Raw genomic sequence first — 14,945 nt, 5'->3', positions numbered from 1 at the left:
AATACCATGGGTAAAGGCTGGACAGCGGGGTCTCTACGTAGCCATCCCAAAAGTCTCTAACAGGCAGCACATTTCTGCCTTTTCCACACCATCAGCTTTGTCACGGAGGAGTTTCGGATGGTTTCTAGGTCAGCCAGCCAATACTGATATGGTTGGAAGCGCTGATTTGATGAAAGCTGGGGTACTTGTTTGCCACGAAATCTTCAGGCCCCACTGAGCTACCACAGTCGCATCCCTGCTAAGTTTCAGGGACCCTAATTAGAGAGGAAAAAGCAAATTTTCCTTCAGTCACCCTAACCTTAAAGACGCTACTCTAAAAATAGTGGCAAAGGCACAGTTAGGAATAACCATCAAGCCTCTACACCAGGCACGGGCACTGTGGAGCTCTTTGCCACTCCAATAAGGGACACGATTTACCTCCAAGTATCACGAAAGGATTTACGAAGCAAAATGAAGTCCTGCCTCCCAACCTTGCCTCCCGTTGGCCTGTATCACGGTTAGGGAAGACAGGCTTGCTGGCAGAAGAGTGACCGACTGTCTCCTCAACTTACTTCGTAGTTCTCTGCAACGACGATGAGCAGCAGCCTGCTCTCGCAAGGAGGAGGAAGAAGAAACCACTGGTTTGCAGATGAACCCAGGAGATACCCCGCCTGTACACTGGGAAGAGGGGCACGGCAGCCGATCCCGTCTTAAGAGAAGTCAACCAAAATCCTTCTCAGCACACGTCAGAGCATTACCCTCATCTCCTTTAGAAACCAAACCACCACACAGTAGCTTTCTCCATAACCACTGTGAGGAACAAAGCAGAAAAGCGTAATTAAAGGTCAAACATTCCAGACAATAAGAGGGAAAACCAAGTTATCTTCCCGTCCAACTCGCTTTTAAAAATACAGAACTATTTCGCAAACTGTCCATGAGTAAAGACGACTGTCAGGTTACAGTGCCATGCTGGGCATTATTTCCAAAAAAATCTTTATTACAAATACTTTTGTTCATTAACATAAAATTAAAAAAAAAAATGATGGAATCCTCTCTCCATCATTTTGGCAATTTGTTCAATGTCTGTATCGCTGCTACTAGACACCGAGGGTTTTGCTCACAGACGATTTCTGGCCCATTTACCTTCACACGTGCTCGCCTATTAGCACAGTCCACAGTTTTGGTCCCAGCGCCGAAGGCGTATTTGTTACGGACACAAATTCATTAAGTCTGAACTACAAGTTTCACAGAACTGTTTCTACCGGTCCCCGGCTTTCCTACCAGTTTCCTCCCTCCCCTAGAAACCAGTTATGTCGACACCGTCCTGACGCTGCACGGCCTTCTCAAAGCGACACCACTCCCGCTTCTAGGAAACATCAACCCCTCCAGCTCCCCCAGCCTTACCCAAGCTGCCAGTTTCATACCGCTGCTGCTTTTCTTTGCGGATTCCTAAAACGACAAACGGGCCGTACTGCTCACGGTTCCCAGAACCTGGGCATTCATTTATTCAGCTGCAAAGAGACACCGCCGCCTATTTCCACGGCCTGTTTTGGAGGCTGCCGCTGCTGAGCGAGCGGGCGGCGAGAGATCCGGCCGAGCCCGCGGCGCCGGGGAGACTGTGGTTGCTCCTCGCAGTCGCCGCCTTGGAATCGCGCCCTGAAGAACCACGGCTCAGACGGCCTGCGGAAAAAAAAGAGATCGGAAACCCAAATGCAGTTGCGCCCGTGCCAGAGCACCTGAACGACCTGCTGCCCCTCTCTGGCTCTCCGGCTCTCGCTGCAACGTACAGCACCATCACTAGCTCGGTGGGGGTTTCTGGAGAGCCTCAATCTAGCTGGGCTGGAGCAAAAGGCCTAAACAACTCGAAAAACCTACTAGCTACCAGGAAAACCTCAAGGCATTTAAAGCTGGAGGGCAGCACGGCATATGCCTGCCCTCAGCAGACCCAGGATTTCGCTCTCACGTAGCTATATCAGATTTAAGTCCCGTGGGATCAATGTGACACAGGTTTTGGCATCCCTTCTCCACCAGTTTTGAAACAACCCTCCTCCTCCCAGCAATATCCTGGGAAGAAAGGCTACGGCAAAGCAGAGAGCTGCTGCTAGGCAGGCTCAAGAGCTACAGGAAGTAATTCCGGCATCACTCAGGGAGTCTTACTGGCAGTATCTGAAGGGATCTGCTCCTCTTCTAGGTAATACTTCATCTTTTGTAGATCGTCTGCAGTAAATCTCCATTTGTTCTCAGCACGTGGGGGTGGCGCTTTGGGAGTGGCCTTTTTTCGGGCAGATCCGGCGTGAGTTGCCACCTGGCACGACACTGGGAGCGAACCCGTGACCAGTCCTTCCGGGATCTTCTGTGCAAGGACTTTGAGGCCTGCAGACATACAGATCACATGTTATCCGTGACCACCAGCTAAGGGGGTCCAAGATGGGATCGGTGATTTTACCGGTCACAAATGAAACCCTCAAGAGAGCTGAACATCAAGCTCTTTCGCTCCGTCTCCAGCTCGTGCAACCCTTGCTCTCAGTTTCACACCAAGTCTACGCACCCGAGATCTCAGAGTCCTGCCCATCCCCGCTCACCTCCAGACAACATGAACAAGTTCTCGAAGCCCCTCTCGCACATGGTTGTAGCAGCCTGGCTGGCTATCCTCTCATCATCATCGTACAAAATAATAATTTTTCCATGTGCGTTTTTCTGATAGGTGGAAGAGCTAAAGATCATACTTGATTTATAAACTTAGATTGACTGTTAGTATCTTTTAAAAAGAAGAGACAAACAAACGGGACCGGAGGCAAAAAGAGCCCCTGTTTGACTTGTAGCTACCAAGCAGGAACACCTCCCTTTCACCTGTGTATTAAAGCTGATTTCTGAGTAGCTGAAGCTTGCCAGATATTGGAAGGGCTCTGCTTAACCCCTGCAGCCCCTAGGAGCACTCGTTCCACCACTGCTCTGAAGGCTATTCAGTAACAGACAGTAGCAAGAAGCACCTTCGTCACCATCCTCCCCTCTCCCTCGCAGCCCCCACAAGGTAACGACCTGGGGAATTACCAGCCTAATCCTAGCTAATAATCCTCTTTCTATCCTCCAGAGGAAAGGCAATCCCCATCGAGGAGCTGAGGGGAAGCCAAAGGATTTGGATCAACGCCTCCCTCAAGTCGCCCAGCAGCAGCAGGGGATGGGTGCCCAGGCAGTGAGGATCTGCCTTCCAGCGGCAAGAGCATATCCCAAGAAATGCCACATTCAGGCAGCTCCCAGAGAAATCAACGGGTTTTATAACCTCTGGGTTCAAACCCGGCATCTAATGGTTGCAGCAGGGCCCCGCCAGGTAATCACCGCCAGCACAAAGCATTTCCCTTCCCAACCTTCTCGAAACCCTGAGATTTTGTTGGCTAATCATCGTCCAGTCACGGTGATTGCTATATCTCCGTTTTTTTGGGAAGCTCCCCCCAGTGCTCTTGAATCCCAGCACTTTTATAAAGGATACATATTCCAGAATGCTATTGGTATATGGATTCATGGTTCTAGATAGCGTTGCAATAGGGTACGAATGAGCTGCAGAGGAAAAAAAAAAGAGAGAGAAAAATCATATTGTGGCTGAACACCAACCATCACGCAATCTAGAATACAACTGACACTGGCTTGTAAGAGTACGAGAGACTTGGAAACCCACTGAATAAGGGATTCACATGATCTCAGTCCCCTCTCCCCTTTCCAGGAGGGAATGTCAGCGCTGGATGAGTGCAGAGAGCAATCATCAGAATAGCTACTTGCAGAAGAAGAGGTTTCCAAAAGTTCTCTGAGTTTGAAAGATCCCAATTCCCCTTCCCGCTGACATCGCTCCCCTTTGCCTCCTGACCACAGTTATTGGGACTCCCTCTGTGGAGGGAGGAGACACTGTTGGAGACACTGATGCCCATCTTGGGGGGGGAAAAAAATGAAGACAGCCAGAATCCGGCACAAAGAGCTTGAACATATGAACCCAGCTGACGCCGGGCTGCTGCGGGATTCTGGCCCTCTCTTACCTCCCACGATATGGCATTGGTCGTAGGCATCGCGATCTCGTACGTCCAGAAGCAGGAAGGGGCAGTCGGGATAAGGCGTGTCTTTAGCCTGAGGGTCCGCTTTCTTCGGGGTGTCCTTTTCTATATCTAGTTCACCAACACCACTTATAACGCTACAAGGGGAAAGAGGAGGTTATGATGCAAGCTCTCACTCCGTGAATCCTTCTGTACCTCTTCACCACGTCAGGATGCTTTTCTATGATTTTATTTTCTATTTTCCAACAGCTCTTTCACATTCCAATGCAGCAAGACACCACACGAAACGGAGCCTTTCTGTGCATTTGTTAACAAAAGTCTACGGGAATCAAATCGACAAGCACATCGAAAGAAACGTTTTCATTTTTACCTATATAAATAATTCTTTCCGTGGTAGAACAGAGTACAGCCTTGCTATGTGAACATGCCAAATGCTTCCGGATCAGTCAAATCCAGGTGTTTTATTCAGTGTCCTAAGTGACTTCACTACAGTATTTGAGCCGAGGGAGAATAATCCTAACAAGTTGCCAAAGCAGAGCTCTCAGTAGTCCGGGCAGAGTAAATACCTGTCAATAACCCACCAGCAGCGCCCTGCGGAGGTTTCCCGTTTCCTATTCCATCGCTAGGTTGGATACAGGACGCTGAATGGAAACCTCCAGAATAAGAACACCACGTTCTGCTCAAGATACTCTCGCTGGTCGCTAAATTGATAGCTGTGGTAGATGAGCTCCACGCCTGCCAGGCTAACATCAAGTCTTCTGTTAGCATTTGCACAGATACAGCAAATGCAGGGCTGGGACCAAGTTTCCTCTTACGGTGTCTTCCTGGTATCTCTGACCTTGACTGGTGATGTGTTGGATTTGGAAATTGGACTCTCATTCTCAAATCACTGGAAAATCCACTAAGACCATCAGGAAGGCACGTAACCGAGTTTACCAGAGCAGTTTATAACACGGATTCCTGAACGCAGGGAACTGGACTGAATCCCACCAGTGTATTTCCCTGGTAGCTCTTTCAGCAGCCATCAGATGGTGACAGCGTCCGGTTACAACCTTGAACCCAACTAACTCCAAGAGGAGAACCTGCCAATGCTCTCTCTCACACACATCTCCAGTCCTTCAGATTTGGGCTTTAATGAGAAATACAACAGAAGCTACTAGTACCAAATTAAAATAATTAGCAGCATAAAAACAATTATCTGTTAAGATGAGAGGAAAAGTGTGTATTATTATCAGGCACCTCTGCAGCGTGGATCGATACGACTCGCCGGCTCCTGCGTTGTTTATGAACAGAAGCGGATTAAGCGGTGCCTCACGGGGGCTTCCTTTCCCGTTTGTCCCCGCTGTGAGTTCAGCATCTGCGTCCGAGGTAGCAGAATCACCATCTGGGGAGAGAACAGGGTACGAAGAATTAAAACGCTGCAGGAAATAAGTTAGTTTTAAGCCCCGTTTCTATTCTTAGAGGAAAGCGTGTCTCTTAAAGACATCCTTGTCTTTATCCTCTTACAAGACTGACTCACTGAGAGTCTCTCATTAAAAATAAGAAAGAGCCAGGTGATTTTTAAGAGCTCGAGATCTCAGTTTTAAGAACTCACTAAAAACGTTACAGTCCATTTAATTCTGATGCACGATATCTACTGAGTTACTGCAATATGCAGCACGAGGCCTTTCTTCGAGGCATCTTATTTGCAAACCTTCCTGCTTTTATGAGCCGTGCATCCCAAACTGGAACGGCTGCAGGCCAGGCCAGAGCTTAAATTATTTTTATCTTTGATTAAAAGACTTGCCGAGCAGCCAGCTAAGTCTGCCAGGACACGGTTCAAAATACGACAGCGAACTACAGCTCTTTCTCTTTTGTGCTTACAATAAATATTGTTACCTTCCAGCTTCTGGATCTCCTCGTTTGTCACTTCTAATGTTTCATCAGATAGAGAAGCAACCTGGATGGCCTGCGCGAAACAAAAGCGAACAACAATACCGTGATATGAATACGCCGGTGTCAATGAAAGACGGGGATCAGCTTAAGGAAAAACGAGGCTCATGCCAAAACACGTTTAACTCGGCGAAGCCTCTACTGGACTTCAAGGACAAATACAGCGTCTATTTGAGGCCCATACTGCGGACGTGTCTTTTTACTGAACGGAAGTTGTAGCAAAAGGAAAGATCATCCAGCCTTAAAATAAAGAAAACTCAGATATATCATGTTGGCCAAATCAAATACCAGAACTTCTTCTAACTTTTATGAAGTTCGGTCACTGGCTGCAGACAAAACATTTCACGATACGTACTACACAGGAGAAAACTAAAAAACCAGCACATAGCTAATTGCTCTGTGACAGCAGACCTACGATAGTCATATATTACATTAGTTCATCGCAATAGCGAGAGTCACAGGATTGGTTTTAACAGTCCAGTGGAACCAAATATACACTTCCGTAAAGCCTGCTCCTTTAACATTTGTGAGCTTAACCTTTCCTTTTCTTCTCTCCTTAAAGGAAGCCTCTCTTCTGTTAGTTTTTATCAATTTTCTTGAACCAACATAGAAGCAAACAGCTCTATTTCCTGATCATATTTCCCTTTTTTTTTAAACTATTTTGATTCATTATGCATTACTTTTTTTTAATTAAAAAATATGCAGAAAGCTTTGAAGTCACAACCTTCCTGCTTTCAGCTGTGACAACCTGACACAAAGCTCCACGAGATCTGATCTGAATATTACAAAAGAAAAGGGCTGTGTAAAGTAAGAGGCTCAAAGATCCTCTTAAGTGAATAATAATTAATAATAATAAAAGGTTTGGATTTTGAAACACTCAGAATCATTGCAACCTTCCATTTCCAGCTAAAAGCGTTTGGCTACTCTGAAAACACTGGCCGATACGGTTCGCTTTTATTAAGGGAAATCTACAGGAGCAGGAAGCAGGAGCGGAAGAAGCTGCGGAAGAATCCGATTACAAAAGGACATTTACTGTCCAAGGCTACATAATTACATATAAGGCTTTGGACAAAGCAAGGACGCCGTTAACAAGAGATAACGACGACTTTGGAAACCAGAGAGAAAAGAGCCGTACGTACCAGCTGGGCAAAAGTAGTCACCTTCAGTCTTTTAAACAGCTCGTCTTTCTTGTACCTGTAATCTTCAAGAACAAAACAGAAGAGGACAAGGTGATTTCTCCCAGGCATTCCCAGTTTTTTGCCAAAGCCAGGCAAATAGTCCCAGCTATTCTTAGAGGTGGCATCGCGGGGCTGTAAGCTTTGCTCTGCAGGCTCAGAGCAAACCTGAAGGTTTTGTGCAGGGTAATATTGGCTCGAAAGAGAGATCTTGCCCCCCACACACGCCTGAAACGGAGAAGATGGATTTAGTTGCTTCTAGACTCTGTATCTTTTGGGCTTGGACTAGATGATCTCCAGGGGTCCCTTCCAACCTCAGCGATTCTGTGGCTTTCTTCTCTCGCTGGGGGAAGGAAGCGTTTTCACAAATTTATCACCTTCCCTGCTGCTCTTTGAGGCCCAGCACTGTCGCAAAGTCTCTTAAATCAAAAGCTAAAACTCTGATGACCTGAATTTTTGTGTCATTTCCAGCAGAATCAGAGCATAAGTATCTCAGACTACGTTTTTTTTAAACTACTAAGCAGTGCTTTTATATAAAACGGTACCGATTAAAATGTTCCAGGTTTTCTTGCTTTACCTGGAAATTAAATTCCGAACCCCACGACTCGTTTTCACAGCTACGCGAAGAAGGGGAGAACTGACACGAGGCGTTTCACGCGGACAACACAACGGCAGAACGCCGTGGGCACCGGCTCGGCGCACGCGTAACCTCTGCAGACAAACCGGACTCGCCAAACCTTAAGCTTGAAGGCAGAGCTTGGACAGCAAGAAAACCGAGCAGCCTGTCCGAAGGACTGGCAAAAAAAACCACCCCAAAACCAAAAACCAAACAGAGCAGCGATTAACAGCGCTGCGTAAGCGATGACAAGGACGGAAGCGCGATCGTGTACGGATACTTGAGATGGGCAAACAGCAGGGAGAGAGAAGCCGTCCGGGTGAAACAAAAGGGCGGATGCAGGAGGAGAGAGAAGCTAAGACAAATATCGGTAGGAACATCTCGATACGGACTCGCCTCCCACGGGAAGCAACGCAAGCCCCACGCTGTGGAAAATGTACAACTAGGAAGAAGAGAGAAGAGGAAACCGTATGGGGGCGGGGGGAGAAAAAAAAATCAGTCCTGCACTAGCAGGGAAATTTATGGGAGATGAACAAAATTGAGTGCGCAGCTCTCAAAGCCGTTAGAAGCCGTCCTCTAATTAAGCTAAAAATCTCCTTAAAAAAAAAAAAGAAATTGCTTCTCTATTTTTTCTAAATATGAAGAATCCTTCGCATTTTCCTAATAATTTTAGTAACTGTTGGAGGATGTTCCAAACTGGCCCCTCTCCAACTGCTCGGCTAAGGGGGCTAATACTGGACTACAGGACCTTAATCAAATCCAGCCAGTTAAGCAATTCTAAATCCCACCATCTGTTGCCTGCTCTGCAGCTTAAGTGAAGGAGGATGGGGGGGGGGGGAGAAGGTGAGGGGGCTCCAATCCGTATTTCTATTAAAAACACCAAAAGAATTACAACAAAATGAGCTTTTGGGGCGTAGCAGGACAGACACTAAGAGATATTGTGAGCTTTCGACTCTAGCTTTTTAACCTTCCTATCCCCTCACTCTTAAATATACTTTCTGGCAGTTAGGTCAACTTATTTTCAGCATTTCAGAGCAAACGGACTCCCCAAATTCAACCTCGCACTTAATATAACTTTTTTCGGACTATAAAGCTGTACATACTTGTTGCTAAACAACCTGCGTTGCAAAAAAAACCAAAAAAGAGCCCATCCAAAATAACCCAGCGGTCTGCGATTTCCAGTGCACGTTTCAGATCACGGCTCTAAAGCACAAGATCCGCCTGTAAATTCGATTTCAGAACAGCAATTTGCCCTGCAGGGCTTTTATCCACTGCCGCCGCCTCACAAGCCAGCATTTCCAATAACTCCGAAAGAACGGCGACAGCTTTCTTCCGGGCGGCCCATTTCACCTGCCCAACACAAAATCCACAGGTTATGCATGGGCAAATGGTCAAAATTCCCTAGCCATGGACAAAAAGACTCCGTTAATTCAGCTGCGTGGACAGAACAGCAAGAGATGGGATCCCTATTTAATTTATAATGAAAAATACACGCAGCGAAGCTTAAGAGGAGCTGGATGGATGCAAACACCGACTAAGCAGCACCTTCTCCGTCACTGTGCTCATACCGTACGGCTGCGGATGGTTTCCACTCCCTTCAAACACGGATTATTTACTGCAGAACAAGCCTTTATGACCTAAATCTTGGCTTTTCCGCCCGAGATCATTTCTATCAACACAGAGAACTGTTGCTATTACTAAGCTTGCCCTGGAGCAAGCTGTTTTGAACGCTCGGGCCAGCTTCCCGGCTAATACCACAAAGCTCAGCCAAAGCGCCGCTTCCGACCACAAAAGCAACGCTACGTACCCGGCGCTATCCCGGAAGATCCGTTCGGATTTTCTGACATGGTGATTCGGCGAACTGCTCCGAAGCTATAACTGCTCTGGTGTACGTTCAGGGAAGTTCTTCCCCGTGCTTCAGCAACGAGCGAAGCAACGTCGAAGAACGGGAAGGGAGCCGGTGCCTCCGCTCAAGTCAGTCCTCCAGAGGACAAGTAACCACAGTTGCAGCTATCTCATCATTTTTGATTCCGCGTTAGGCGCGCGGTGTTGGGTCCCACTCTCTCACGTTACACCAGAGACAGAGGGTTGACTGTACCGGGTTTTTAAAGTCGTGTCCAAACGGTGTCATCTATCCATGAGAAATCAAGGCAGAGAAGTTTCTGAACTGCCAGGGAACACAAGGTGCCTATTCAGCACCGCTATAATGAGAAAGTTTCTACGGGTCTCTAGAACCGAGACTAAACAAGAGAGCTCCTACGTACAATGGAATTAGATTCACAGCAGAGATTTAAAACCAACTGGACCAACACAACAAGATTTTCAGCACGGATAAAAAGCGATGGCAATCCAGCGTTAAGTGCTGAAATCTCAGTCAGTCGACAAAGGATTTGGGGAAACAAGGTCATTTCTCTTTTGATTTTCCCCCAAAGAGCCACAATATTTAAAAAACAGCAACAAAGGCACATTTTGCACAAAGGCAGGCACAAATACATTTACACGGCAGATAAATGACCTCCCTTATAATCTGAGCATTATCATGGTAGGGAAACAAAGTAAGTGCTTGTAAGAGCCAAAAACGAACGTTCAAATCCTAACAATCCTCATTTTTGTGGGGATTTCTCTTTCACATCAATAAAGGCAGCTTTTGGATGTAATGCTTTTCCTGTCTCACTATGCAAAAAAAAAAAAATAATAATAATAATAATAGTGACAATAATTGAAAATAAAGTAGTATAACATTAGCTTTATTTGAAAGAATTAAAAAAGAAGTCAGAAGTCGTTATTGGAAAAATGGACTGTAATAAAATTTAGGTAGGCTTTTGTTAGTGTGAATGACCCGCAGTGTTAAAGACATCGATGTTAGTAATTCCGGTGAAATCTGTGAGTTACACAGGGATGAGGTTTGACTCTTTCCTATCTTGAGGGATTCCGATAGAAATCTAAGTATGCTAAAATTATATACATATATATGCACATGCGCATATATATGTGTGTGTGTGTGTGTGTGTGTGTGTGTGCGCGCGTGCGTGTGTGTATAAAGAGTTCGAGTTCAAGCATACCATTATCTGAAACAAAAATAAAGTCCTAGGAGTGCAGTTTCAGCCTTCCAGGTGAGTCTAGGTTAGTGTTCTTAATCCACAGAACTTTATCCTACCTGGCTTCCATTCAAAACCAAAATCTGTACAAAGAAAGTTCTAGAAAAACTGCTAGACCCGTCTGCCCACTATCTTACTTAAGTTAAAATTGTAAAGTACTGCGAGAGGCAGAGAAATGGAAGATACCCAGCAGAGAAACAAGGTAAACGGCTAAGTACTACAGCCCAGTGCTCTCGCATCCTACCACGGTGAGCTTCTAACGTCCGTTCCTGTAAATACCTGGAGGCATCGTTACAGAGCGGAGATTTCCGAGCAAACGAAGGGCCTGAGGTTCCACCCTGCAATTCGATGCTCTTTCAGTTTTGAACAACCCACCGCAAGTTAAATTCTGCTCCTCACAAGATACTCACTTCTTTTGATCTCCTCCAGCTTCTCGGTGTATTTTGTCAAACTATTACCTGTAACGAAGATCAAACAGCTTGTAACGGTTCTTCATTAGCGGTTTTCTTCAGCAAGATTAAAGGCTGAAAATATTACTGAAGGAACAAACCAGGAAGCGTTCGTTCCAGATCCTCTTTCGCTGTGACAATACGAGGCAACCATAAATCAAAAGCAACGTGACGTTCCTCCTTGCCCCCTTCTCTCGCACCCAGCTTAAGAGCCAAGTCAGTCAAAGGACTTGCTGGACTCACGCTACCAACTGTCTCTGGGAACGGGCAGTGCTCCATAGGTTCAAACCTCCATACCGGATAGAGGAGGTCACCAGGAACGTTCGTGCCTAGCAGGAGTCCAAATCTTCTACGCATACTCACAGCATATTTCGATTCCTCTACAGATTACAGATTTTAATCCGGATTCCGACACACCGCTTGAAGCGTGACTACGGACAAGCTGCCCCTTTCCCAACACTTTTGTTTTGGATACTATTGGCAAATATTACTGGACAAAATCCAACTGCCTTATCGACAAAAAGCCCAGAGCTCCCTCCGAAAAATTATTTCGATTTACATCCTTGCCAAGATATTATTTTATACGAAGAAAGCCCATATATAGCAATTGCAGGCCCAGTAACCTCGGTGGGAACCGCCACATCAGCACCTGCCATCGGTGACAAGCTGAGACGCCACAATTGCGATGCGAGTTCCGACGCAGATGCATCATCAGCCACAACGTAAAGCGGCTCAGGGCACAGAGGCAGTTAAGACACTCACAATAATGACGTTTGTACGCTCTTATGTCTACCTGTGGCAGTTTTTACTGGGCTGATTTCACTTACCAGTGTCAAGGCGAGTCTTTATATGTTGATATTTAGGATTCTGAGGGATCCGCCTGGTTAAATACTGTTTTAAAAAGGAGACGAAAAACATGAAGTCGATAGGCAGCCACGTATGAGTTTTAAAGGCTGAGAAGCCTTACCAAAAAAGGGAATCTAACGAGCTCTACAAGACAGCCAGAAAGGAGGGTGAGAGCGGGGCCATCGTCTCAAACGTCCCCCGCTCTCGGGCACCAGAAAGGCCTCTGAAGCCTCAGGAACCCCGCCAGATCGCCACTTTGAAGCCTCAAAGGCAGCTTTCCCCCCCTTCCTCTCTCCGCGCCTCCAAGTCGCCCCAGAGCAAGGCCGCCTCCAGGGGACCCCCGGCCCGGCGCGGCCCCCCCCGCAGGGCCCTTCCCTCCCCCAGGGAACCGCCTCCCCGGGAGGCTGCTCCGGTCCCTGGAGACCCCCAGAGTCCCCGGGGGCTCCGGGGCCACCGCCCGCGGCCCCTGCGGCCCCCCGGTCCCGGGACCCCCCGGCGCCTCCCCAGGCCGCCCGCCTCAGGGGCGAAGGCCCCCCGCGCCCCGAGCAGGACTCCCCTGCACCCGCCGCTCAGCGAGGCGGGGACGGCAGGGGAAGGTCCTCCCCGCCCCGGCCCCGGCCCCGCGCCCACCTCCGGGTCGCCGACGCTTCTCCTCGCCGACATCTTCCCGCAGCGGCCGCCGAGCCGTCCCCGCGCCCCCTTCGCTCCCGCCTGCCCGCCCGCCGTTCGGCTCCGGCGCCCCACCCCGCAACAACCCCCGCCCCGATTGGCCGCCCGCCGCCCCCGCGGCCAATCAGACGCCTCGTAGCGGCGGCGGCGGCGGCTGACAGCGCTCAATGGTTGCCGGGCAACGGGGGACGCCGCCGAGGCACGCGTCACAACGCGGCGGCGGCGGCGGGAGGAGAAGGAACCCCTCCCCGCAGGGGGGCCGGGACGCGCATGCGCGGCCCTGGCACCGCCTCGGGAGCGCCCCGCCCACCGCTGCCGAGGGGGGGCGTGGCCTGTCGCATCTCAGGGGGAGGGTGGGCGCGGAGCAGGGAGACCTGCCCGGGGGGCGTGGCTTGGCGAGGAGGGGCGGGGCTTATTCCATAGGGGGCGGCGCTTGCGTGGGAACGGGGCGGGACTTTGCCTGGGGGAGACCCTCAGCCCCCCCCCCGATCCCCCCATGGGGGCCAGCGTCCCCCTGACTCCCCCCAGCCCTCGTGCCCGGGTCCTTGTTCCCCCTTGGCAGCGTGCTCACAAAACCCTAAAAACCCTACACAGATATATATAAATATATTTAAAATATATATATAAATAGGATATAGGTACAGGCCGGTTTCTCCTGTGCTGCTCTCAAGGCAGCAAAGGCTGCTGCTTAAAGCGTGCAGGAAGGCCGGCGTTTAGATTCCCTTCCCCTTCAGCGGTGCTGACGCAGGCGTTTGGGGGGGGGGGGCTGTGTTAGGGAATTCTCCTGCTGCTCCGATTTCTTCCGAGCCCGGACAAGAGCACGGCAGGAGAAGGGAGCTCACGCTGAAGACGTGGTTTGTTCTTCTTCTGAAGCGGGGGGGGGGGGGGGCTCCAGCTCCTATTCGTGGGATTCGGTTAAAAACTGGCCCTAACGCCGGTTCTCCAGGCAAATGGCCAAACGCGAGCGAAGCTCGAGAGCAAAACGCCGCCGCCTTTTTGCAGCGAGGCAGATTCGCGCGAGCGTTTGGCAAGTTCTGGTCTCCAAGCCCGGCTTTCCGCTGCAATTTAACGCGTGGCCGCGCCAGGCTTTCTCCAGGCTAAAGCTCACTTACAGCAGCGAGGTACGAGCTGGTTAAGGCGAGCAAGAGGCGGAGATGGAAGGATGGAGAATTTGCTCCGCGGGGCCGGGGTAACTTTCCTTTAGAGGCTGATTCATAGTTTTCCAAGCTCAAGGGAAAGTGCAAACACCCAAGGCAAGGTCTGGTGGGTGCTGAGAGCAGGAAGAGGTCCAGAGGCTGAACGTGACTCGAGGGCAGAGAAGCACGAGCCTTTTTGGTGGCTGGACCACGCAAAGTGATTATTTGTCGCTATTAGTAGCACGAGGACCTTCAACTTGAGTCATCCAGTGGAAGAACTGCTCTGTTCTTCCAAAGCAGAGATGTTTTTAGTAAGATCGAAGAGCTGGCTTTACACCCCCACAACGTACTTCGTATCCAAGCATTTTGTAGGAATTGTGGCTACTTCTCAGACGTCAAAGCAAAAACCTAGCCTAACCCCTACCTTTGCGAACTTTCTGCAGTATTCTAGACATGGGATGTAAATCGATGCTGTTAAGATTGCGATCAAGAAAATCATCATTTAACAAGGTACCTAGCAGAAAAGTTGCTTGTGTGTCCTACTGGGTTCGTGCTGGGATGGGCAGCTCCGGTTAGCCACCACCAGCATTGCCAGAGCCTGAGGAGCACCGTGCCTCACACCGGGAGCATCCGGCTGGCTGCAGGCTGAGCCGCTGCAGTTCCTGCGCTTAAGCCTTGCTGCCTTCTTCCAACGGGAAGGTGCTTCCCATGTCCATGGTCTCTGTGCTGGACGACGGCATTAGCCGCTACCCCCAGCTGGAGGATCTGACAGGCTTCCTGAATGCATATCTGAACCTCATCAACTCCTTCTGAGCTGCTGCAGCTCAGTTGTTTCTGTTTAGGAGTCAGGTTTTGGGGGCAGGGGGAAACCTTGATTTATTTCCAGATCCAACAGCCCGTACTAAGAACCTAAATCTTCAGCTGGCAAACTGCGGCATCCATGTATGCAGTTGAATTCTCTGAGCTCCGGAAAAGATCAGCCTCCAGGAAGGCATGGACAGAACC

The 14,945-nt window shown here is 49.1% G+C and overlaps 1 protein-coding gene across 1 annotated transcript; it reads right to left on the bottom strand.

Moving 5' to 3' along the window:
- Positions 1–1,454: 1,454 nt before the first annotated feature.
- On the bottom strand, positions 1,455–12,834 carry CEP41 (centrosomal protein 41). Its single transcript, XM_067289990.1, has 11 exons — positions 12,766–12,834; positions 12,117–12,180; positions 11,251–11,298; positions 7,091–7,152; positions 5,898–5,967; positions 5,259–5,403; positions 4,005–4,156; positions 3,467–3,534; positions 2,562–2,676; positions 2,137–2,352; positions 1,455–1,659 (listed from the first exon to the last, which is right to left on the bottom strand). The coding sequence occupies exons 1-11, from the start codon at positions 12,796–12,798 to the stop codon at positions 1,511–1,513; spliced, it is 1,122 nt and encodes a 373-aa protein (XP_067146091.1). The 5' UTR covers positions 12,799–12,834; the 3' UTR covers positions 1,455–1,510.
- Positions 12,835–14,945: the final 2,111 nt, after the last annotated feature.

The sequence above is a fragment of the Apteryx mantelli genome, chromosome 1 (assembly GCF_036417845.1).
Source record: "Apteryx mantelli isolate bAptMan1 chromosome 1, bAptMan1.hap1, whole genome shotgun sequence".
NCBI lineage: Eukaryota > Metazoa > Chordata > Aves > Apterygiformes > Apterygidae > Apteryx > Apteryx mantelli.
The sequence above is the reverse complement of the archived record's forward strand: the minus strand, read 5'-3'. Positions and strand labels throughout refer to the sequence as shown.

What these genes read in the sequence shown, in the direction of transcription:
- CEP41 (XM_067289990.1), bottom strand. Translation starts at nt 12,798, where the DNA reads ATGTCGGCGAGGAGAAGCGTCGGCGACCCGGAG. An exon ending in GAAGCGTCGGCGACCCGGAG is followed by an intron (nt 12,181 to 12,765) that starts GTGGGCGCGGGG and finishes TTTTTAAAACAG; the next exon opens with TATTTAACCAGGCGGATCCC. An exon ending in CCAATGCCATATCGTGGGAG is followed by an intron (nt 3,535 to 4,004) that starts GTAAGAGAGGGC and finishes TTTCCTCTGCAG; the next exon opens with CTCATTCGTACCCTATTGCA.